Source organism: Sylvia atricapilla, chromosome 5 (genome assembly GCF_009819655.1).
Source record: "Sylvia atricapilla isolate bSylAtr1 chromosome 5, bSylAtr1.pri, whole genome shotgun sequence".
NCBI classification, from domain to species: domain Eukaryota; kingdom Metazoa; phylum Chordata; class Aves; order Passeriformes; family Sylviidae; genus Sylvia; species Sylvia atricapilla.
The window spans coordinates 70,225,621-70,248,577 of NC_089144.1; the positions used below are offsets into that span (position 1 = coordinate 70,225,621).

At 44.9% G+C, this 22,957-nt stretch overlaps 1 protein-coding gene across 1 annotated transcript; it reads left to right on the forward strand.

The window, feature by feature from the left end:
- The first annotated feature begins 2,229 nt into the window (after positions 1–2,229).
- Positions 2,230–21,261, forward strand: FAM83F (family with sequence similarity 83 member F). Its single transcript, XM_066318547.1, has 5 exons — positions 2,230–2,686; positions 6,301–6,468; positions 12,753–12,874; positions 13,447–14,159; positions 21,017–21,261. The coding sequence occupies exons 1-5, from the start codon at positions 2,231–2,233 to the stop codon at positions 21,079–21,081; spliced, it is 1,524 nt and encodes a 507-aa protein (XP_066174644.1). The 5' UTR covers position 2,230; the 3' UTR covers positions 21,082–21,261.
- Positions 21,262–22,957: the final 1,696 nt, after the last annotated feature.

A 22,957-nucleotide genomic window follows, 5' to 3' on the forward strand; every position in this document is an offset into this window, starting at 1 on the left:
AGCATTCTCAATTTTATGGAATATCTGAGACCCAATAAGGCGTGAACCCACATTATAACTTCCACTGTCAGGGACTGTGATAGAGTATCTTTTTGCTATCAGGCCTGTTATTTTTCACAAAATCTGTAGGGATGTAATTACACTTCTGCCAAAATTGTTTGAAATCAGACAGTGGGCTCAAAAGCTTATTAGAGACATGGACAGACAGGCAGACAGACACAGACACCTTGACCATGTAAGTCTCATTTCCATCAGAAATAAGGCTAAAAGAACTTGTATGGAAATTAATTTTTAAAGGAGACTTGATAGGCAGAGGAATAGACCTTTTCAAAGTGTAATTTCAAATTTTAAGTGAATTTCATGCTAGGAAAAGCTATTGAAGACAGTCTGGAATACTAAAAGTATCTCCTTTACATAAAGGAGAGGAACAGCACAGGATGAGCTGTGGTGGCCCACCTGATCCTTGTTTTTTTAAACTCACTCTGAGGGCAGGCAATTTCTTAGAGAGAGGAAACAAAGAGCAACTTCAGAAGCTCCGTCCCCTATAGTTTTTTCAACATGTGAGCACTTAGGGCTAATCACAGATGCAAAGCACTGCAAATGCCTCTGAATGTTTGTACTTCACCGTTTTTGACTTTATCCTTGTTTCCTTGCTCATTCCCTGCCAGCTCTGTCCCTGGGCTGCAGTGGGGAAGTGCTGCTTTTTATCCTTTGTATATGCAAACCACAGTGGGGCCGGAATCTTGATTAGGGCCTCTAGCAATGATAACACACCTCGAAAAAAGTGTAATTTACCATTACAGCCCCCACTCTCTCCGGTGGGATGCATGTGGGTACTTATCCATGCTCCCAGCCAGAGACTGGAAGCAGGGCCGTTCTGCTCCCAGCTCTGACACCACCCTGCTGGGCGGCCTCTGGCACATCACTCTGTCATCTTCCCCTCTGTAAGCTGCACAACACCTGCTCTCCTGGAGTGGCTGAGCTGCCAGAGGGTGCAGAGAGGGCCAGCTATCAGCTCACTGCAGCCAACAGGCCACTGCCTGTGGCCACCACGGTGCTCTGCCCACCTTCCTGGCTTCGTTGTGTCCCCCTCTTCCTCACAGGCGTCCTTTAGGTGGCTGCCAAGTCTGGAAAAGGAGGGCAAAAAGACTTAAAATAGATTTTTGCATTTGCACCCCAAAACACACCAAGGGCCCAGGCCAGGTTCTCCTCCGAGCACTGCAGTCAGGACACTGGTGCCAGCCCTGCCAGGGTGTTGTCCCAAATCTGAGTTCTTTCAACCAGCGGGGAAGCTGATCCACACGTAGAGTTGAGAGATTCGATTTTATTTCATGTCTGCGCAGAGATGGGCGCAAAGTGGTAAATCCTCAAAACCAGGAAGCCTATTTATACCTACATACACAAATGCAAGCATATTTATACAATCCTATTCAGGCAACATTTGCATAATGAATCTGCATCACTATCTGGCTGAGCGACTACTGCCTTCTCTTTCCCCACCTCGGTTTAAAGGCACAGGGTATTCCAAATCCACGCGTTCGGAGGGCGAGGGTCTTCCCATTTCAGGGCAGCAAGTTCGCTCCTAAAACACCATTTCGCAAATTAGTTAAAGACGCCTAACCCACACCCCTCGAAGCTGGTTTGGGCCGCCACGGAACCAGTCTCTTCCCTTTATCTCGCCTTGCATCCCGCATCCTGACCTAAGGGTGAGGTCGTTCCGGTTTCGCGGGCGCTGCTGTCCCCACAGCTGCTGTCCCCGCGGCCGCTGTCCCCACAGCTGCTGTCCCCACAGCTGCTGTCCCCACAGCTGCTGTCCCCGCGGCCGCTGTCCCCACAGCTGCTGTCCCCACAGCTGCTGTCCCCACGGCCGCTGTCCCCGCGGCCGGTGTCCCCACAGCCGCTGTCCCCACAGCTGCTGTCCCCACAGCTGCTGTCCCCGCGGCCGCTGTCCCCACAGCTGCTGTCCCCGCGGCCGGTGTCCCCACAGCTGCTGTCCCCACAGCTGCTGTCCCCACAGCCGCTGTCCCCGCGGCCGGTGTCCCCGCGGCCGCTGTCCCCACAGCCGCTGTCCCCGGGACAGGCGCGGCCCGGGGCGATGGGGAGCGGCGGCCGCACCCGTCGGGGCGGGCCGGGCCGGGCCAGGTGAGGCGGTGCCGGCCCTGCCTCCCCCTCCGTGCCGCAGCCCGCTGCCCTCGCTGCCGGCCGGCGCTGCGCTGGGGCTGTCGGCGGCATGGCGGAGTCCCAGGTGCTGCTGCTGGACGAGCTGCACGTCAACGAGAAGGTGACGGAGGCGCAGGCCCGCTTCTACTACAGCGAGGAGCAGCGGCGGGCCCTGGAGGCGCTGGTGACCCGCGGCGAGGCCGCGTACCGCGAGGCGCTGAGGAAGGAGCGGCTCCGCGATTTCCTCTCGGGCCGGGAGCTGCAGGAGCTGAGGGGCGGCTGGCGCGGCTACGACGACCCCCGGGAGGGCGGCAAGGTGGCGCGGGGGCCCGGCGGCGAGACCCTGTCGCTGGCCTACTGGCCCGAGTGCTCGGACACCGAGGTGCCGCCGCTGGACCTGGGCTGGACCGACAGGACTTTCTACCGCGGCATCAGCCGCGTGTCCCTCTTCACGCACCCGCGCAAGGAGGAGAGCGCGCCGCACCTGAAGGAGGTGGTGCGGGAGATGATCCAGCAGGCGCAGAAGGTACGGCCCGGCCAGCCTTGCCCTGCTCCGGCCTGAGCTCCCCGCGGCCCCGCTGCCCTGAGCTCCGAGGCAGGAGCACTCCGACGGTCGTCGTCCACCAGGCAGGGCTTTCTCTGCGCCCTTGTCGCCGGTCTGTTACGCTTTGGCTAAGCCGATGCCCGCGATGGGGTTAAAGCTATGCACGGCCCCTCCGCCTTCCCTCAGTTGGGGTGCTGTACCCGTGGTTCGCCTTGTCCTGTCCCGGCCTCATTCCCGGGTCACGATGGTGTGACAGCCACCCCTGCCTGGTGTGTGCAGGTATCCCTAGTTAAAGACAGGGCAGCGTGTTCGCTTATGGGATGGTATTCTTTGGGTTTATTTTTTGTGGTCTCGACACGGTCCAGCCTGTACTGCAAGTAGCCAAAGTGCAGGCAATATGCGGCTGCTCCTCCCATTTCTCTTTCCCTGGAAATGACTGGTGGTGGTGACAGACACCTCTGGTAAGGAACAAACCAGACACGATGCTACAAGAGCTCGCTGTGAACAGGTGAGGGCAGTGACGAGGGTTTTCGTCACCCACCCCGGATGTGGGTGAAGTTCCCGGGGAAAACCACCCGGGAAAAGATTCCCGTCAGAGCTGACGCATCCCTTGGGTAAAGGGGAGAACAGTGTAAGAAACTTCATTCCTGCGCTTAGTTTTGCGGCTTCCTGGTTTTTCTGCTTCATAATTCAGCAGTCATTTCCTTCTCCACCTGTTCCCCTCTGCCAGCACACACCGTATGCACAACTTTTCCAGACTTGTTCAAACGAAATATGCCGGGAAACAAAGGAAACTTTCCAGGGAGGCATTAATCTGGTGGGTGATCTTCTCAGCTCCCCGCTCTCAGAAACTGTGCACGCCCTCTAATTCTGTTCAGTGGCTGGTGTGATCAGTCACTCAGAAGCTGTAAAATCCTTACACTCCGATATAGTGCAACTTCACCTCTCTGCACTGCTACAAAGGCTTCTGTAGACTCTTCAAGAACTGGGAAAGTTTGTTTTTTTTCAATAGGTGTGCCTGGCACCTAGAAGTAATTATTCCTTTGTGGATTTTTATTTTTTCACTGACTGGACAAACTGTGCCCCTCCCAGCCTGAAGCTGGTTTCATGTTTAACAGCCATTTGAGTGTTTAATGGTCCTTTTCATAGATAACTATGACTATTGTGTTCAGCTGAGCTGGCCCTGGCAAAAAAAAAAAAAAAAAAAGTCTCCAGGTAGCAGCTTTTTAATCAGCAAAAGAGAGTGGGGGTTTGTTGGGTTGTTTTTTTCTGAGAGAGGGGTGGTCTAAACAGATACTGGTAATATGTGGCACATGTCTGTGGGTGGCTTATCGTCAGTATTTTACAAATATATGTTAATTAAGCTACCTTGCTGCAATGAGATTAGCAAGCATTAACTTGCCAGTCTTAAAATTCCTATGAAGAGCTAGGCACACCTGTGGGCCCTACAGATAAGTTTATTATCCATAGGATAGGAAGAGAAATGGGGAGAACCTCTTGCAGGGGTAGACACTCATGCTGGAACTTGCTTGAGAATGCTCCTAGGTGATCTTGTCAGATCACCAGCTGTGACAGGGGTTTGAGATGGCAAACACAACAACAGGCGTTGCCCGTTGGGAGCTTTGATGGCTGTTCTCAATGGTTCCCAGTCTTGGAAAGAAGCCTGAACTGACCCTGGGCCCCACAGCCTGAAGGGAACATCCCTTCACATTGGGAAGCTGGTACTGGCAATTTGTGGTTTGTCCAGGAAGGGCTGTAATTTCCGTGGTCCTTACACTCATTGCAAATGGAGGGGATGGGGAGAAAAGAAGTTCGTGCTTCTGCTAGCCATTCCCTGTGTGGATGCTCTTACTGCAAATGAATATTATCTGGTTGTCCTTTCTCCTAAACAGCTCATCCATACCACTGTGTTTGGGAGCAGAGGGCGCATAACAGGCCTGAGTTAATGCATGGACTGTTCATGCCTTTAATTATGATTTGCCTGTATATGGAGTTGTTCAGAAACAGAATGGCGCAGCTTCGCTGTATTTTAATTTTCAGAAGTTCTGATAACATTCCCTGCATCCTGCTGGGAGGGGAGAACCAAGGCAGGACCTGAAATCCTGCCTAGTAGAAGTTACTGTGGGACTTAGTACGGTGTAGCTCCAGCACAGTTAATCCCTGTTAGGAGCTCACATGTTAATGTTGAGCATAAATACAATGTCAGCTCTTTTTTCTTTCTCTAATAAAGGGAAGCTGGTGTAAGCACTGTTGACAGAAGGAGCAGATGTGTTGGTTGTTGTTGGCCATGCAAACAGAGACTCACCAGAAATTCAGCAGATGAAGTGAGGGATGTTTACTGTGGCATCACTTTCCCAAAAGCCATTTGTTCAAGGGTACTTATCACAGGAAAGAGGTCTCTGGGGAGAATTACTTCCCCTTCCTTAGGGAGCTCCTGCAAGAAAGCTGCACCTCTTCCGAGCATCAAGTGAAGAAAATCCTGCTGCGTGATTCAGTATTAACTCCATTCACACCTGTATATGCCATCCCCAGCCCAGATGGGCTTATTGCAGTGATGCCCAGCACCTGGGAAATTAAAATGTAGGCAACTCTATTCCCAGCAGACTGCAAGCATGGCAGCTCTGACCTGGCATGCCAGTGTTATGCAGAGGGACTAGAAAAACAGTAGTTTCCCCCAACCATAGCCTTTAAAATGTTGGGAAGAATAACCCGGGCAGAAAAATTAATTGGTATTTCTAATGGTGTAAAAGATAGATGTTTTGTCTTTCTCTCCCTTTCTGTAAGATCAGCATTAAAGTTACCCATAACCTTCTTGGTTTTGTTGTTACTCATCCTATAAATGTTCAGGCTTGTTTCTCACGTCAGTGAACCCTTTTGTTTTTATGTGAAATCTATGCCTGGAAATATGGATTAGTTTTATACCAGAAAAACAGTACAGGGGGAGAGAAGGAATGATTATTGAATACAAATCTTGAATACACTCCAGTCCCTTCCTGAGAAATACAAGGTGTTTATGTTTGAGCTCTATAAATCATTCCTTGGGAAGCCAGCCCTGAGAGCAAACCCTTCACAGGGGCTTAGGGATGGAAAAGGAAAGCAGAATTCTTGTTTTCTACGCTATGCATCATGGCTGAGGATGCAGGCCCTGATTCCTCTGCATATTCATTCTTCCATCAGACACCTTAAGGTTAAGTGTTAAAGTTGTGTTTTCAGTCTTTTTTTCTCATCTATTTTCAGTGTTCTTCTTCATTTAAGTGAATTCTTACAGAGACAATGGAAGTTTCTCAATACAGAGGAAAAACTAGGTATTTGGCTTTGGCATTCCTCAGGCTGCTAAAATAAGTCATTTTCATCCAGAAGAAGGAGAACACTCATAGACATTTATTAAGTTCCTTCCAAAGTGCAGCAGCTAACCCAGAAAATCACAATTATTGGTAGTGCTCGGGCATCTACATCCCTGTACGTTCGTCTCCCTATGGGCTTCTCTTCCATTATCTGATATCAGTGCTCTCCTTTATTTTGCACCAGTGGGACGGGCCTTCCTTTCAGTTCCCAATATTTATTCGGTTGTCTGTCTACCATCTTCTTGTTTCCAGATCATTGCAGTGGTCATGGACGTATTTACGGACCGGGACATCTTCCGCGATATTGTTGATGCAGCGTATAAACGCTGGATCCCAGTCTACATAATCCTGGATGAGGAGGGTGTGAAGCTCTTCCTGGAAATGTGCAGGTGCCTTGACCTCAGTGACTTGCAGATCCGGGTAAGATACTCAGTTCTGAACAATTATCTCCTGCAGGTCAACGGCCTTTCGCAGCTGTAATGGATCTTGGAACTTGCTTGGACCGGCAAACACATCTCCTCCTCCCTAGGAGTCATACCACAGCACTTAGAGAGGGTTGATGGAACACAGAGAGATAACAGAGTGACTTGATAATACAGAAGGGAAGAAAAAGGAATTTTTTTGCCTTTCACCCAAGAGAGGGATCTGTGTAGTTTCCTTGCTCTTGTGACCTAAATATTTCGGTCTGGGGAAAAAAATGATCAGAGAAAATTCCCATAGGTTTTCTATGTGAGGATTCAAACTAGAGTCCCAAGTAGCTCTTTGGGTTGTCTGTATGGATCCCTCTTACAGGACACATATACTGTGTGAAATCAAGACTTTCCTATCCAGCAGTGATCATCCAGGAGTGAATGAGTTTGCAGTCCTCCTCTGAAGGAGAATTTAAGGGATTGAGGGCCACAGCTGCTGCCCAGTCCCATGCCAGAGTGTGTTCACACAGTGCATGCAGCACAGCAGAGTAGTCAGTCTAGCTTGGTTGGCAGAAGCAGCCTCAGAGGAATCACACTCCATTACATACAGACTGAAATCCTTTGTGTGTTTCTTGTTAGTATTGTAGTCCTTCCTTTTTTCCCCCCATCTTTTTAGTCACTCTTGCTACTACAGACTTGTTCTGAATACTGAAAAAAGTTGCTAGGTTGGAAACAACCAGATGGATGCCAGACTCACCCTCCTTTGTGATCCAGCTGTTCTGAGCAGTGGTGGGGGAAAAAGTGCTTTTTGCCTGGAAGGAAGGGTGGATTTTCCATGAACACTCAATTAATAGTTAAAAAAAACCCCAAAACACAACCAAAACTCAAAAAACTCTGAAGATTATAGAGCCTCATAGGAATCATTTTAGGGGAACCATCTTAAATCTGGATGAAAATTACCTGCATATACCTGAAACCATGCTCCTATGAACTACCACTCTGCTCTTGTTTCATCAAAAAAGACATCCAGCTGAGAAGTTTTCTCATCTTTCTCCAAAACAGTGGTGGTGGAAGTTCCTTCCCTCTGGTGTCTTTGAAAGCAAGACACAGACCTCATTATAACAGCCACTTTTCAAGTGCTAGTAGTACTGTGTGTCCTAGGCTTGTGTCTCTTTGGTACATAGCTGTGAAATCACAGCAGTAGTTGCATTTGCTCTGGTACCCATTTCCCAGTGTTTTCTCATCATGTACAGGAATGATGTCTTCAGTACTACAATGTTTTAACTCCTGGACAGAGTGAATGAAAAGATGTCTGGCATTTTAGAAAGAGTTGTATTGCTATTGGAGAGGTGAGTTCCTTTCAGTCAGTCTTTTCTGTCTCTAAACAGTAAGCAGTCCCCTTCTGCTCTTCCTCTTGTCCTTCTCCACAGGTATCAGACTTGACACTCCTAAATCAGTGATCACAGTGATGTGAGGCACACACAGCAGTGCCTAGGTCCTGCAGCAGTCCTCTCTCCAAGGAGGTGCAGTTTGAACTGATGCAATCAAAAGAATGAGAAAGCTTTGTATACCTTCACTGATTTCCTTCTTTCATGGCAGCCCATGCTATGTTTTTCTTTAGTCTTCTTCAGCTGAAAATAGTACAAGCTGAGTTGAAGGAAGTCCACTGAGAAGAAATTTTTAACATCTTTTGACCTAGTTGTTCACTATTCTGCAGAGCTTCAACCCCCAGATTGCTGTCCTTCAAATTTTTCCCTTCTTTTCCCTGGCATCTCCTACTGGATCTTAAATTCCCCTGAAGGTTGTTATCTTCCTTTTCCAGTATGGCTTAGGTTTTTGTTAGTCTTGCTAAGGTCAGTGTAGTTAATTCCTGTACATGGTTCTATGGAATGACCAGGCAGATTCTTCATGGAATGGGGAAACAAGTAATTTTCCTCTCAAGGAAAATGTTCTGTTTGTATCCCACCTACAGCTGCCTTGGATGTGCCTATGCTGCTGCTTGGGTCAGCGTAGCAGAAACCATCATGTAGGGATTTCCCTGGCAACAGGTTTTGGAGACCCAAGGAAGCTCCAACAAGGTTAAGGTTTCCCCTTGAGGACTCCCCCCAGACCTTCCTCTTTGATGTAATAAGCCAAGGGTTAAAGATCCAGATTTAAAGCAAGAAAGCAAGCTGGGCCTGCTGTCTTGTTTAGGCAAAATCATTTTGTCCGGCATTTTTTGATCCCAGAGGATATTGAAATTGCTGAGTTAACTCTATCATTCATCCATTTCTTATCTACCTTCTCCTGACATGTGCTTTGATGTCTGAGTTTCTTCTGCTCGGATTTTTAGCAACAGGGAAAATGTTATCTCCTTTTTAAATTGCCATTTTGCTTTATTCTAGAAGATTTTCACCAGTTTTCACCAGGCATAATTTGCCAGCAAAGGAATTGCATACTCTTCTTTCCTGCCCTTCTGCCCACCTTTCCTTTGGAATGCTTGTGCAAGATACAGAGGATGTTTTTTTTTTTCCTCAGGAAGTTGCAGCCACATGAGATGCAACTCTAAGGTTGAGGCAAGTTCTGATCCCAGGGGAAGAGAGATGATGCACTACCATGAACTGCAGGGTCACAATGTTTTTCCTGTCTTCTGTCACCACCAGATACTCATTTTGTTCCGTGTTTGCCGCCCTTTTGGTCCCATTGCCCTGTTCATCCAATGCAAAGTGAATATTTCAACAGTCCTAATACAGGGAGATTTGCTGTTAACACTGGGGTTTGCCCTTTGTCTATGTACAGCGATGGACATTTTCACAAAATTCCTGGCTGTTGTATTATTTTTGTAGAGATGGCAAGGTATCATGATCTGCTGACAATATCATGTGAGGGAAATTGCTGTAGGAAGATAGTACTTCACCCTACAAATAGTAAAAGTTCTTAACCAACTCCAAGCGTGAAATGAGAAAACCCCAATTTTTGTCTGAAGGTCAGAGTTCACGGGAAATGTATTCAAATTCAATCATCAGAACATTCATGGGTTGTTCATAAGAGCATATCATGTGTATGTGAATCGTAGGGCTTCCTGAGCTTACAGGCCATGGTTTGTCAGACTTCTGTTATGTTTGACACAAGAGTGTTCTTTGGAGATCACAGTGAATCAGAATTCTCACAAACACAAAATTCATAGCCCCTCAGAAATTCCTCTTTTTGCAGGACCTGAGGGTGAATGTTCTCTCCAGTTTTTAGATAAGTGGTTTTGGTCCTCATGTTTTTGTTAACCCCACCCACAGTAACAGACATTCCTGCCCAAAGACAGAGAATTCTCCTAGAGTTCCAAGCAAGCCCAGTGAATGCCTTATCTGCAGGAAGTTCACGTTATTTTTTACATTAATTTTCCCAACACGTAAGAAGTTTCTCCTTTCGCTTCAGAAAGTCTAAAAATCTTCTGCCTAAGAATCTTTTGGAATTTAATTTCAGTATTTTACATTTTTTGTGGTTGATTCCTACTTGAGATGAGGGAGGAGCTGAATGTGATGTGAAGCAGTGCTCTTGGTTTTTTAATAGTCTACTAGAGTATTCTTCTAGACCACTTGTGACTTTCTGAGAATGGGAGCTTGCAAGGCTCTCCTTTTGTAAAGACACGAATAGATAATAGTAATGATCTTGGCAGGCCATGTGCCAGCTAGCTGCATTCCATCCTGTTCTCCCTGAATACTTGCAAGTTACACTATTTTGTCAATAACCATGCCTTTTCCAAAACTGTCCAGGGCAAAGAGAGGATTTCTCAGTTCTGAGAGGGAAGGTGCACGTAGAACTCTTTGGTGGAAGCAGTTACAACACCTCCCTTTTAGGGTCTGTCTTGTGTATCCCCCCTACTCAGCCCCAGTTTGTAAGCACTACAGCCTACGTCTGTCAAGTCAGTCACAGCATTACTGACTTTCCAAATCGAGTCTAATTCAGCTTTCTGTGGATTCAGAGTGAAGTTTAAGCGTCACAATAAAACAAGGAAGACCAAATCCTTGCTGTTTGTATTAGGATGCTCTGTCAGACTTGACTGTTACCAGTCATATTAAATTGTAGCCAGGGAGATAGTCACTGCTTGGGATGAGGAGTGGTGCAAGCCTGAGGAAAGGAAATATGGAAATTCAAGGCAGACTGCATCTCCCATAAGCCAGGATATGACAAAACAAACCTTAAGCAGGCTTCTGCAGTAATACAGATCCAGAGTCATCACTTCTGTCCGGTGAGCTAACTGGTCCTCTTCTCAAAATGTTTGTTACTACTGTAACTCTAGTCCCCTCTGAAAATGCCTGCAATCTCACCTCATTTATATTTGTCTTTCCTCTTTTGGTACTGTGCAGTCTTTAGTACGCGAACCCAGGCTTGTTCTTCCTCTGTACAGCTTGACTTAGCAGTCTACAAATGCTCCAAGATCTTTCAAGGCAGAAAATATTATACAAATAACCTGTTAAGTGACTCGATGTTTATATGACTTTGTGCTTGTGTTTTGCATTTCAAGATGTATTAATGCACTCCTGTACCTACTTTATTCAAAGAGGTTTATGTGCTCAGCTGTTCGGTTCTATTCCCTCTGCACATTTCTAAGTGTTACAGACAGCTCAGTTACTGCAGAAATTCAAGTGTGCTTTCTTTTCAACAAAAGAAGGTGATAGAACATACAAACACAATAAGATGCACACTTGTTATATGCTGGGAAACTTTCTGCTCACACAGGCTGATACTTCTTGATTCACAGGAGTACATCTCACGTCAGAGCTGTCGACTGACCTCTTGTCTTGTGCAGTCAGCATAGCATGATTTGGAAAATCCCACATCCAACATTAATCAGCAAGGGAAAAAAAGTTATTTCAGGTGATCAGCCAGCCAAATTCAAATGTTATTTTAACTACTGGAAAGGGCAGCCTTTCCCCTGTGCTCTACCCAACCTGCCTTCATCATCCCACACATATGAGTCACTGCTAGGCCTTTGGCAAGCCACTTCATCTTTTTTCTGTCTTAGGCTCCTCATCTTTAAAACAGGGTAATAATACTTTCAGCAGTGTTGGGAGCATTAATTAGCTAATGCCCACATAGGACTCCAGACAGATCAAGCAATAGCTGAATGCAAAACAGTACTATCATCAGTTACTGTTAGTCAGAATTTGTATTTCCACTGCTGTATTCTAGTGGGGCAAATAGGAGCAGATTCAAAAGGTAGGAGTTATATTCAGAAAAACAGCTTTTGAAAGAAATCTGCAGTATTATAATCACTCATTCCTGCATGCTGATTTCTATAGCCTTCCAATATTTAAGCTGCCAGTGAGGTTTATAATAATAGGACTTAGCTCTCAGTGAGATCTGAGGCTGTGCTGGCATTAGCCAAATCCTCCTGATTCTTCTGCTCTGCAGATGGGGAAGAATGAAACAAAGGTGAATTGACTTTCCCAGAACATCACAGGGAATAGTATCAGAACTGCAATTACGCCTGAGAATATCTGACTCCCAGCCCTGGATTTATGACTGCATTTCACAGTGCCTTTCAGGTTTTCATTCTTAAGGAATCTTTACATAAAAAGATGGTGGAATGAAGAAAATTGTCTAGATTTGTATGTCAGAGTGACAAGATAATTTACTCCAGACTTATACTGACATTCAATGGGAAGGGGGAATGTTTCATGTTAGACACTTTGACAGTTCAGCCTTGTGCAGCCAGGACCCACGAGCAGAGTAACACTCAGTCCAATGTGCCAATATATGTATTCCTATAGTATGCACAGGCACACATCTATTGTTGAAAATCATGTAACCTTAACTTTTTGCTTTTCTGTGTCTGCTAGTGCTCTGTTTTATTACATGCAGGTTTGCTGACCAAAGGGTGTGAGATGTGAGGTTTGGGGAGAGGTATTCTTTTTCTAACTACTTCCATTCATTTTATGAAAGATATTCCTTCCTGTTCTTCAGAAATTCCTCTTCACTGATCTATTCAGGACATTAGTAGAGACACTTGTCTGACAGCATTGTGTTGCCAGTGGCTCAAGTGAATAGCTGAAGACAGCAGGCGGGGTTTTGATGATGCTGACCCCTTGGACAGCTACAAGCTGATGGAGAGAAGTGACCTGTGTAGACAGGGGATGACAACAGGACTTCCAGCACCGTGCTTTCCTTTTGCAGCCCTTCTGGTGGCTGATACAAAATAAGCTGTAGTCCCAGAAGTAGTGAGATAATGTGAGTGACATCCTAAGACTTGGAGCTCGCAATTATCTCATTTTCTGTCTTATTTATTGTGACATTTTGTCTTTTCACCTCTCTGTTTAGAATATTCGCATACGCTCTGTGACAGGGGTTGGGTTCTACATGCCATCAGGGAAGATCAGAGGCACACTGGCATCCCGATTCCTGATGGTGGATGGTGAAAAGGTGGCCACTGGATCATACAGGTGGGTAACTCTTGCCTAAGGCATTAAGGCATTTGTTTAAAGAATGGTCAAGACTTGGCTTGAGAATCTTCTTCGTGTGTCATCTCCCTTCTGTCCCACCTTCTGTAATCTGTGTGGCATCTGTAGAAACTGGAGTGGGACAACAGGGAAGGTGACATAGAGCCCTTCTCAGAGAATGGAACATACCCATGCTGGCAGATCATTTCAGAGGACTAGAGACAGTTCCGCACTGCATCAGGAAGGGGTCTGCAAGGACTTCCCACCAGTGCCTGTACTCAGTTCTCTTCAGTGAGGTTTTCGGTCTGGAGACTCTTCCTGTTGATGCAGTGCTGCTTTTTCAAAAGGGTAAACTGTCCTTCAGAGTTTCAGGGCTTTTTTCTCCCAAATCTGGTCTACATGTCTAAAGAAGAACAATAATGTTGTGTCATGTATCTATTGGGGCCAATCTGGGACAAGGATATAAGGGTAAAGGGCACAATGCTACATATTCCCCTGTAGTATTTGAGGTTTTCTTATGTGGGCTGGGTCAACTATGCATCCCAAAACCTAATGTTGGTTCTGTTTTCTCTTAGCTTCACATGGACTTCATCCCACATTGACAGAAACATCCTGCTAGTCTTGACAGGACAGCACGTGGAGATGTTTGACATTGAGTTTCGTGAGCTCTATGCCATCTCAGAGGAAGTTAATTTATACAAGGAACTGGGTATTGATAACCCATTCCTCCCTGGAATTGGGAAGCCAGGCTTTCATTCCTCCACCGTGTCTCGGAAGTTCATTAACCCTAAGTATGGTTTAGTAGCAGGGGCAACCCGTGGTGATATGATGCTCTGGGCTTCATGGCACAGGCAAGACAATCAGGGAAACATGGAAAAGGAGGAAACAAATGAGTCAAAGAAACGGTTAAATCAGTTCCTGAATGACTTAGTCACATTGGAGCAAGTGTTCCCAGAAATAGATCCACCTCTGGAGAACTTGAACAAGCTGAATCGGAGCCCTCAGAAACTGTTGTCCCGGCTCCACATGGACCTGAAAAATAAATCCAAATCCAGAGAGTCTATTCGTGATGTAAAGAAAGAAGATGCACAGACCAGCGTAAAGCAAGGAAAACGGTTTGCCAGCGGGCTTTTCAGTCGCAAGGCCAAGCGGTCGCCAGGCTCAAGCATTGAGGCCAATTCTTTTGCGAGTGAAGGACATTCAGGAGAAGACCTTGGGAACATGAAACTGGAATATGAGAGGCTCAGCATTGGCCACGCTAGTGTTCGGAGCACTGGAGGCAACTCAGGTAAAGCTTTTACCAGCATACTCTGCTTTCTGTGTCCCTTGTTCTGAGCTTGGCTGATGGATGCAAGCATACCCACTATACACACCTGTGATTAGACCCTCTTATTTCCCCTGAATCAAAAGGAGTGAGATCAGGAGGTAGAAGTTGTATTAAAAAATACAGGCAATATAAGTTGAAAGCAAATTAATGGCAGTCTTACTGTAAAGTTGGTACTTCTCGTGTGGATGTTTCTCATACTTTTGGGCAACAAAGGGAGAGGAAGGCAAACACTGCCTTGTGTAAAACAGTGCTCAGTTCATGAACTGCATTTCCCTAATAAACAGCAGCACTGTGTTCTCTATTGTAGTGGCCAGCAGGCCACAGACAGATAAGCAGTGTAATCCCTCCTTTCCTGCTTAGAGTTTAGGCAGGTGTATTTACTGTAGCAAATTCCTGGTGGAGAAGAGAGGAACATGTCTTTTTGTTGAGGTGAGGGGGCAAGGAATGGAGGAAAGGGTACAAGTCTTTTTAATTTGCTCCTTTACTACCTTCTGAAATGGGAGAGAAGGTCATGAAAATATAAGCTACAAAGAAGTAGATCACTAGATCTCAACTTTTCTTTCTTTGCTAATGCATGATTGATGTTTTCACTAAGTCGTTCCAAGGCTTCAATCAGTTGAAGACACAAATGATAAAGGTTTTGGGTTTACAGCTAACTCCCAAACACTTTACATGTTTTGTGAGATTGGAGTAAATCTTTGGACTGTTCAGGCTGGTTGTCTTCCTTTCAGTGAGCTGTGTTGGGTGTCAATACATCCTGCACTATGAGGAAAATAAACTAATTGCAAGGAGAAAATTTCTTTCCTACTTGTCTGGCCAGAGACCATTCTGCACTCTGATGAATGCAAAATGCAGATGTAGAGAGACCAAATTCTTTTGCAGCTACCATGATATGAAATGGAAAGACATTTTCTTGAGACCAAGAAGAAAAGCAGGGTATTGGGACAATCAACAACCGTGATTAATTAGGCTTCTGGAAATATTTCTGGCTAAATATTTCTGGCTAATGAACTCAAAAATGCCAAGCGAACACAAGAGAGAGGAACTGTAAGAAGACATTGCTAATTTATTTAAGACTGTAGGAGATCCGTTTTAGAATCTGCATTTGGTGTTTGGGGAGGCAGAAGTGAACCTTGGTCTAAAGAGGTCCTCCCTCCAAGTAAGTGGTGAGCACAGACATTATGTGCTGGTGGCCCCCATTCCTTAAAGCCAGGAAAAGCAAAATCAGTGAGGACCTGTGGGGAGATGTACGGGCATTTCCACTTGCAGGAATGGACCCGAGTGCTTGCACTACCCTCTAGTGACAGAAGGAAAGGATTGTGTCATGTCTGATTCATCAGTGCTTTGCCATATCAGATTTAAAATGTCACCCATTTTAAAGCAGCCAGCCTGGCATTCCCACAGTGTCCTGATGAAATCAGGCCCAGCTTAAGGCACGATGTCTTTGGTTGGACAGTGGGGTGTTGCACCCTGCTGGGGCATTGCACTGTCTGGGCAGCAGGGATGTATGTCCGTGTTTCTCCTAACACAGTGGATCTGTGCCAGAGAGTCTGATGCTTGGTCTAGACCATTTCCACAAAGACATTACCATGCTATTATGTTCAGGGTTTATTTATTGCCGCTGTTAATTCCAGCAGACTGCCAACTCTTTCAATAAGGGGGAAGGAAGAATTGAGAACAGGTCCAGGGAAGGCGCTGAGGTCGAGCACACCAGTCTTCCCCTTGTGCTTTTTCTGACCTGATGAATCTTTCCAGTGAATCCTTGCTAGTATTTTTGGTTTATGCAAATTGAGAATGCCTGTTCATGGTGACAGTGGGAGACTCCACAGCTCTTGAAGTATGGTGTAAGTAGACTTTGACCATTCGGTGTCATCAAACGGTGGAGGGAGATCATGGATTGTGTGTTGCTTTTGAATTAAATCACTGCTCTTGGAAGAAAACTTCTCTAGTCTAGTAGTCCCAAAGTGGCATGTGAACAGAGATGGTAGAGGGCAGATGGAAACTCATGAGGAAAAGAAAAGGATTTAATAAAAAATTCTTAAACACAGCCATGGAATAGAGTTCTAGTCTCAGTATAAAGATAGAAGGCACTTTGTTCTTGGGTAACTTTAGGGCTTACTTAGTTTTAAAAGTTTAGGTTGTCTTTGAGCAAAGCTAGTAAAAACTGATGCTGTGATACTCTGAGTGACAGAAGGAAATGAAGTGAAATGAAGGAGAAGGTACTTGGTATGCAAGCAGGTTAGGATGCAATTATTCAGAACTTCACAGTTTGAAATAGCTGCCCTCACCTTTTCTAAAGATTAAACAGCACACTTAGGCCCCATGGGCCTGTCTGCACACACATCCTCCAAAGTCACTGCTAATTCTCTAGCACCACAGAGATACATCCCACCTTGCAAATGCGTGGGGACACCAGATCCACAACTGAGTAGCTCATAGAGTAGTGGAAAGACATTGTTCAAGCCGGCTAAAAGTCAGATTCTGTCTCGTAGGAGCAAATGGTGATGAAGAGAATCTGAACTGGGAAGGGAAATGATGAAAGTGTGTTCGGTGATGGAGTCTAGAAATCTGACGTGGTATTTACAGGCTAGAAAAGGATACCTATGAGTCAGAATTGGGAGTCTGGAAAATACAAGGGCTGCAGATAGTAAGTATGTCCCAAACTAAGTATCTGAATTAACATCCTCAGGTGTTGTCCTAGCACACGGCATGGAAGATGTGCACTGTTGTCCTAGGGTGACTTTATGATGCTTGTTTCCCCAGTCATCTGTTCTGTTTGTGTTTCTGTATATTGAGTTCTGTGCCTTTAAGACTAGTTCTGAGAGCGAAGCAGGGTAGGATGAAGAGACTATAAACTAAACATACTTGGCACAAACTTCAGTACCTGTATAGATTTCTTATAAATCATAATTATTGAGCTTAGGAAAATAGCTATCCTAGTTCATGCACCTCTAGTGTAAAAGCTATGTGTTAGGGACAACATTGAAGCTATTTCTGGGTAAGAAAACAAACTTAGAGACTAGGAAGGTATTAAAACCTCAAAAATGCCTAGGGAACAGAAACACAGAAAGGACTTAATTCCAAGAGACATTAGGAATTCAAGGAGCAACATGGCTACTGACTACTTTATTCTCACCACAAAGTACAACCAAAATGCAATCAGTACAAGTTTTTTTTTTACTCTTTTTAGCCCCGCAGTTGGGCGCAAATTTAAAAAAAAAAAAAAAAAAAAAAAAAAGTATTGTCTTGGTTTAGGGAAATTTTGGGAGGAAACCTTTGAATAGGGTCTTTCTGGGAAGCAAATTTAAACAGCTTCCCCTTAGTTTCTTGTGTTTCTCTTCTATCTTAGCCTCACTGTCTGGTTTAGCAGCTGATTTATCTTCCTGCTCCCTTGCCTCTATTTGCTGTCCTACCCTGCATCCTAGTTCCAGCAGCATGTTTTAGAAATTTATTAGACCCAGTTTGTTAGAAGAAGAAGAGAGAATGAAGCCTTTCAGCCTTTCCTTTCCTTCTTCTCTTTTGAGTCGGTTACATCACTTTTGAAGGATATTCAGCATCCCCTGAAAGTTAAAAATACCATCTTCCTGGTATTTCAGCTAGTGAGCTTTCTCTATATGGTTTGTAGCTTCTCTAGAACAAAGGCTGAAATCTCCAAAAGAGCGGATGAGACCCCTGACCCAGAAGTAGACCCAGAAGTAAGCCCAGGTATAGAAAATCCTGAATAGTGTAGAGAATTGGAAGATATAGGCCAAACCCTGGAAGAATTTTCTGACCCTATAGCCGAAAACTTTCCACAAGAACAAGTTCAGAACCCAGCTGAAGTGAAGAAATACTTGAAAGAGAAGTGACAGGATGATTCCAAGGAAAAAAGAATCATTGCAATAAGCTGGGCCCTGGCATATGCTTATTGCACGCTGCTAGATACTGTAGGGCAGCAGATAGAGGCAGGGGGACAGGGAGATAAATCAGCAGCCAAACCAGACAGTGAGCCTAAAACACTACCAGTCGCCCCTGTAAAGAAGTGCACACACGAAACCAACTGAGCAGTGGACAATAGTCCAAGTGAAGGACCCTCAGTGCCTCCGAACACCCAATCAGAAGCCGAACAAACTGGCAAAATATCAGCAGCTCAACCAATTGGCACAAGATCAGGAGCCACTGTTGAGTCCTTTTCCCTGAAGGACCTTCGTGGCCCAAGAAAGGATTGCGCTCGATGACCTGATGAATCTATGATTAGTTGGTTAGTCTGTCTTTGGGATGCTGCAGGTGAGGCTGCAGTGCTGGATGGCACTGGAGTGAGGGGTTTGTGATCCCTGTCACACGATCCAGTTACGGACCAAAAAATAATAAAAGAGGCTAACCCCTGCAGTCTCTAGAAATGAGTCCTAAAGAATGTGGCACAAAGGTATCTGTGTGCAGATGATTTCTATATGCAGCAGACCCAGTGGAAGACCATAGAACAAGGGATTCAACGCTTGAGAGAAATGGCAGTGGTGGAGATTGCCTTCTCAGATGTCCTAAACTGAGAACCCAGACTTGGTACCATGCACACCCCTGATATAGCAAAAAACTTGTATGACTTAGACCACAAGAATACTCTTCTGCTTTAACAATAATGAAACTGAATGACATGGAGGAAACTGCTTGATATGGCAGAGAAGCTCCGAGCATATGCAGATGCTGTGCACAGTCCAACACACACAAGAATTGCAGCTCTGGAAACACGTATGCAGAAATGAGAAAACAAGACAGAAGAGAAGCACAAGAAACTAAGGGGAGAAGCCGTTTAAATTTGCTTCCCAGAAAGACCCTATTCAAAGGTTTTCTCCTAAATTTGTTCTAAACCAAGACAATTGTCTTACAAGGCTTTCTCAAACCACATCATCAAATTAAGAGAACCCTTGAATTTCACTGTTGCCCAGTGAGGAGCCTGACCAGGATCTTGTTCATTCTAAGCTGGTGCTGGGCAGATTGTGATCAGCAAAGACAGATCTGTGTGCAGTTTCTGGGAAACACTGCAAAAGTCTTCAAGCTATGTACCTCCAGAAGGTGCAGACTTTTTGGTTAGTGTTCTCCCTTGGGGAAAGCAAAATGGGCTTGTTCAAAAGGATCTGCTGTCCTAAGTTGCTCCATACATTGACTTAATTCCTTGTGAGTGGTGGTTGCAGAATACATACATTTAGTAGAAGGATTCTGTGTTTGAATTTCATGTGCTTTTTGCAACAACAAATGGGATTTACGCCGGGCACTGCAATGACATTGAAATAGCTGCTTAGTTAGCACCAGCATTTTTCAGCCAAAGTGAGATCATGGAAGGGTGGTAACTGGAATTTTCAGCCTCTTTTCTAAAGAGAAAGAGGGAAACGTTATTGGGTACATACAAAGAGGGTATTTGCTCTAACTGTAGTGGGATATGTAGGAAAAGGTCAGAAGATGAGTAGGAAGTGACAAGAATAAAAGGGCTGGGAGCTGAAATTAAGCAGGGAAGTGCAGACATCTTTCACAGTAAACATATGAGGGTCTCGATTGTGAGACAGACAGGGAAGGAAGAAGAGGTGGGGGGAGTTTGGAGTAGTGATAATACTGACATGCAGGATGTGTCAGAGGGGGACAGGTAGAAGGAAATGCCACAGGGAGATGTGGGGAGGAAGCAGTAGCACACAGAGGAGCCACAGAAGTGAGGGCAGGTTGCAGTGCGACCTCACAGGAGAACATCAAGAAGATGCCATGTGGAAGAAAGTGGAGAGAAGGAGGGGGAGAAAAGAGAGCTTTTCTCTTCCCCATCACTTACAGGTAAGGGCAGCATTGCTCAAATACCAACCTGCAAAAGAGTGACATTAAAAATTATTCACTTGAAGCCCAGTTCAGAGGCAGTGCTTGGGTTGAATGTTCTCTAAGCTTACCAAGGCTGAGACTTCTCAGTAGCATGTCACCATGACCTGTGGCAGTTTTCTCTCTTTGTTTTCAGTCTGAACTGACATCTGGCTCCAAGTGCTTGGGAGATGCACATGTACCTTCCTTCTGTAGAAATATAAGTGCTGGGTCTGCCCATCTTCAGGGTGATTCCACATGGCAGCCCTGCCCTGGGCTAGAGTCATGCAAACTTTGATGAGCTCAGAGCACAGAAGAGCTCCCTTACTTGCAAAAGCCTCTGAACACGCTTTTGTACAGTGCTTGAAACAGATATGCTGAGGTATCCAGATCAACATCTGGCTATAATTATGGAGACCAGCCAGAAGTGCAAGCATTGAAAGGTACAGATACTAGGAGCAGAAGAGAATCATAGAGTAAGCAGTGGAAAGAACTAGGACTATAAAAAATAGAGGCAGCATACTTTGTCACTTCAGTGAGAGACCTTGAGGCCTTGGGATTTGTCTTGCAAAGGCATGTCTAGGCACTGGCACTAGAGATGTTTGAAACAAAACATGCCAAAAACCTCTGTTGAGAATGCGTGTAGGTATCAAATGGATGAGATGACCTTGGGTTTTTTGAGTTTTTTTCAAACTTCCTACCCAAGGCACAACCAGACTATTTTTCAGTGCCAGCTGGAACCTAATGATCCCACTGAAGCTGAACTGGATATAAGCCAAAGCCTGGAAATACTTCTCCAGTGGTTTTCTCTACAATATATTTTGCATTGGCTCTTATTTTAATGTTTCTTCATTTCACTGCAGTAGGAAAAAAAGCCACGAGAGAATGCAGAATAATGTAGGTCTAACACAAGGTGTATAGCAAAAAGTGAGTGAAGCATGAGTCCAGACTTTATCCAGGTCTTATTTACTTAACATTAACACTGCTTTAACTTCTTTTCATTCCAGGTAACCTGAATCCAAACTCCACTATGAATGATAAAAACAAACAATCTACCTGTGTGTTGTCTTGATTGGGAAAGATTGTCTGGAGAACTAAAGACTGAATCACGAGCTGGAACAGTAACTTCTCGATTGACTTTGCACCTACAAGTGTATCCTCATGCAGTGATCTGTAAAGCCACTGTGGGGTTGGTCCTGAGTGCATTTGGCAGCCCCAGCTAAAGCACGTTTACTGGGTCATGGCTAGACTTTGGATAATGAGGGTTAGTGATGAATGTATTAGTCCATATGTCTGTGTGCACACACATATTTTGTACATAAAAACAACTGTGATGACTGATCTCAGAGCTTGCTCTGTACCCAGAGAAATGCAGGAGATTTTCTGACTTACTTGTGCTGCTACTTGGGTCTGTCTAGCTACAGACTTGCAATCACTGTGTTGCATTGTTTACTGCACTGCAAAAAATGTATTGATCTGACTGGCTGTAAGGCTGAACCCAATTGAGGTGGCAAATTCTGGGTGCAATAAGGATGTTTACAGGCAGCGGAGCAATCCTTCATCCACAAGGAGTCTTTCTGTAGATAGATCCCTGTTGTCACTTGCCCACATGGAAATGAGCAGTCTGGGAGAAGGGTTTAGCTAACAGTGGCCAACAGAGTAGTATCAGAACTGTTTCATGTCATAAATGTAGCAGTCAAAGTGATTTAGCAAGAATGTGGTAAAGAGTAAAAATGGAATATAGGGCAATGTTTAACATACACTTGAGACTGGAGAAATGCCTGATGAGAGGCCTGGGCAGGATCTGGGAGCAATAACACAGACTTCAGTAGCTGTTATGAAATCCTCGTTGTTGCTAATTCGGCAATACTTTTACTATTCATGGAAAGTGAATGATTAAGGAGCACATCTTTGAGGGTTGAAAGAGGAAGCAGAGGAGGCATGCAAGCTTTTTAAATGTCTTTTTTTTTTTATCCCTTAAGTTAACCTTTCCAAAATCTGAATCATGCTCAAATTGAGAGCTTTGATCCCTAGAAGCATTGTCTGCAATCAGGGAAAAGGCCACCTGATCTGCCTCTGGCCTTTAGCAGGTGATCACAGAAGCATAAAATACCAGGCTGGTATATACAGAGGTGTTTCTCTGACACCGTTCCAGCAGTCTATGGACTTTCTCATCATTCTGGCAGTTCCTTCTGGACCTGGTCTTAGTGAATGCACTTAGTCCCTTTCTAAAAACCCTTTTTACTTTTGGCCTTGAAAATGTTCTGTGGTAACAAACCCATATTTCATTGCATGGTACAAAAAAGAACTGTTGTCAGGCTGTTTTAATGGTTTCCTTGATGATTTCCTCATAGCTACTATGGCATCTGACTCACACTTCTGTCCTCATATTCACTATCCCTTTTCCAGTTCTACTCACTATCAGAGTGGATAAACAGATTGTTTTTGTCTCTACAGTGGGCAGATTGACATTTCACTCTGCTTACTTGCCATTTAAATTACATACCCTGCTGTCATAAGTAAATCCTCTTGTGATACCTAAAAAAATTAAGTCCTAGTTATTAGAAGATACCTGAAAATTAACATGCATACTTGCCAAAAAAATTTCAAACATCAGAAAAACACAGGTTTTGTTTTCCTGGGTTTTGTTTAGAGGAACCATCTGGTTTTTTAGCTGCACAGCAAATTCCCAGTGAAGGCAATAGATGCACTCCCAACACAGAAGCAGATGATCCAAAGGCTCTTTCAGGTGCTGGGTTGCAGTAGAGGTTGTTACACTCAAACAGCTCTCTGTAATTGATGATAAAATGCAATTGATTGATTCACTGATGGACTAATTGCCTTTTCTTGATGTATATTTAACTTAATTGGCTAGTAGGTCCATTTTACTCTATTTACCCTGCAGAATGTCTTGAGATGCTAAAATACCAAAGGTATTGTGCCCTCTG

Coding starts and splice junctions, on each gene's coding strand:
- FAM83F (XM_066318547.1), top strand. CDS start 2,231: ATGGCGGAGTCCCAGGTGCTGCTGCTGGACGAGCTGCACGTCAACGAG. Junction 12,875..13,446: donor GTGGCCACTGGATCATACAG/GTGGGTAACTCT, acceptor GTTTTCTCTTAG/CTTCACATGGACTTCATCCC. Junction 14,160..21,016: donor GAGCACTGGAGGCAACTCAG/GTAAAGCTTTTA, acceptor TTTTCATTCCAG/GTAACCTGAATCCAAACTCC.